This window comes from Rhipicephalus microplus, chromosome 8 (genome assembly GCF_043290135.1).
Source record: "Rhipicephalus microplus isolate Deutch F79 chromosome 8, USDA_Rmic, whole genome shotgun sequence".
Lineage (NCBI taxonomy): Eukaryota > Metazoa > Arthropoda > Arachnida > Ixodida > Ixodidae > Rhipicephalus > Rhipicephalus microplus.
The window spans coordinates 115,038,454-115,040,531 of NC_134707.1; the positions used below are offsets into that span (position 1 = coordinate 115,038,454).

Here is a 2,078-nt window from a genome sequence, read left to right on the forward strand (position 1 = left end):
CAAAACCGTGTTTTGCAATGTTGCCTACCGTATGCCTAGCACTTGCCAAAAAACAATTAGTTTTCTACATATAATATAGAAGTAGATGCTTGCCACAGCGCCTCACCAGCTCTTTCCTTGCTAAGTGACAATGCTGCATACATAAGATGTATACCGCTCATGGATATGAGCTCAGAAATTATGTTGGCTCGAGTAGAATTCCAAAGGTGAGTTGTGTCATCACGAGCACGATCGCTCGCGCCGAATGGTGCAGGTGTCCCGTTCGCTCTCCCGAAACATGCAGCCGCACAAGCTGGTCATTCTGTGCCTGCGTTTGGCCTGCGCTTGGTGCCTGAAGTTTTTCGAGGGGGGCAGCGACGAAGAGGTGATCTCGAAGGAGTGCAGACGTCGCTACAGGCTCGGTCATCTGGCGTTCATTACGCTTAACCGCCTCTTCATGTCTGAGAACCTCGCCTACCTGCGTCAGGTTCCTGAAGGAACCGTCTCCACCGAGATAGTAAGGTGTGCCTAATCTGAGCCAATACGGCTTGATTATGATAGATCGTGTCGTCAACAAGTACCGTGGTCGGGCAGATTGAATTTAACTTGAGCCATATTACCGTAGTTGGTGAAGCACGCGTGACGAAAGGTTCTCGTCTGTGGCGCGAGTTGCATCTTGGTTATAATGAACGCAACTCGTGAATGCATTCGGCTTGACGAACTTAGTTTCGGTGCAAATCTTGAGCGTCATGGAGATCTCCTGATTGATCACCGTGGACCTAACCCAGTCAAGAAAGCCTTCTCTGTTTCATGTGCGAAACTTTCAGCTTTTCAGTTGAAAACTCTTTTAGACTTTGGCCTTTGAAGGTTTACAGGGGCGCCGATGTGCTCATTGGCAGCACCGCATGTGCATGTCCTCATCTTCGTATTCAAGCTGTTTCACAGAGTTTGAAATGGACCAAACAATATATCAGTGCAGAAATAGAGGATTGCCTTGAGTACAGGTCGCGAGCACGGATGTGCTTATCGATCATAAATGCGAAGATGTAGAACCAGGGACAGTTCAAGGAGTGCAACAATTTTGACACTCTTCTCGGGCAACGCGTCGCAGGATTTACATCGAAAGGGGGGATGAAGAGTTCTTCACCATTATTCGTCGCTACGAGGACATCTTCACAGTCATCCTGACGGAGTGGTCGGGCGTGGACACCATCCAGTGCCAGCTCAAAACGAACCGCATGGACGAATGGCTCCTCCAGCTCATGGTCACCGGAAGCCGGTGGGCATTGGAGCGCCTCAAGGACAATGTCGTCTACCCGTCATTCCGAGGGGTTCTCGCACTCGTTTTCAAGCAGCAGATATCTCAGTTCTAAACCAACGTCTAAACGCCGCCATTATTTTGCTCGTAATTTGTTTTTTGTACAGGTGGTCTATCTGACACGTATTAACTTTACGGATTTATTGTAATAAAATATTTTGAACAAAATATCTGCGCTGAGCCCATGCTCGCTTAAGTGCGCTTTCGGCCGGAACTCGGTGACATCTCTCATATGAGGTTGAATTCGAATAAATTTAGCTAACTACCATTGACTCAATTTCGGAGGTATTTCAAGACATTGGCACCCACCTGTTCTTGGTGTCCTCTCAACTGAGGTACTGGAACTGCTGGAAATGTCCCACCACAAAGTGTCGACAGCTTTCAACTTGTAAGACTTTTTTCAACTTGCTGACTTTTTTCAACTTGTATGACTAGTCACTTAGCTTGTCATGCAGTCATGTTATGCCGTACTAATTTTGGTACACATCCCATCATCAAGGCAGACGGCCAGGAGAGCTAAATGTCCTGGACGACTAGATAGATAGATAGAACGATACGGTTGAAGTGTGCCAAGAAATGCGTTGCATTGAAAAGGAGGGATGCTCGGAAGCCACGGATCAGTCATACGCACATTCGGAAAGCCTAATCACTCCAGTTATTCGTCAACGGTGGGCTGTAGTAGCATCATCTGGCCATATATCACTCACACACAACACCATGAAAGGACGAATTTCAAAGCCTCGTCCACTCACACCACCTGGTGTGCTTTCGAATGCACCCA

At 47.5% G+C, this 2,078-nt stretch overlaps 1 protein-coding gene across 1 annotated transcript; it reads left to right on the plus strand.

Annotated features, from left to right (window-relative positions):
* The first annotated feature begins 257 nt into the window (after positions 1–257).
* On the plus strand, positions 258–1,539 carry LOC142768728 (uncharacterized). Its single transcript, XM_075870736.1, has 2 exons — positions 258–501; positions 1,091–1,539. The coding sequence occupies exons 1-2, from the start codon at positions 278–280 to the stop codon at positions 1,350–1,352; spliced, it is 486 nt and encodes a 161-aa protein (XP_075726851.1). The 5' UTR covers positions 258–277; the 3' UTR covers positions 1,353–1,539.
* The last annotated feature ends 539 nt before the right edge of the window (positions 1,540–2,078 follow it).

Bases quoted from the DNA above. Each gene is read 5' to 3' on its own strand.
- LOC142768728 (XM_075870736.1), top strand. From the start codon at position 278: ATGCAGCCGCACAAGCTGGTCATTCTGTGCCTGCGTTTGGCCTGCGCT. The intron at 502-1,090 runs GTGTGCCTAATC...AACGCGTCGCAG, and splicing joins GTCTCCACCGAGATAGTAAG to GATTTACATCGAAAGGGGGG.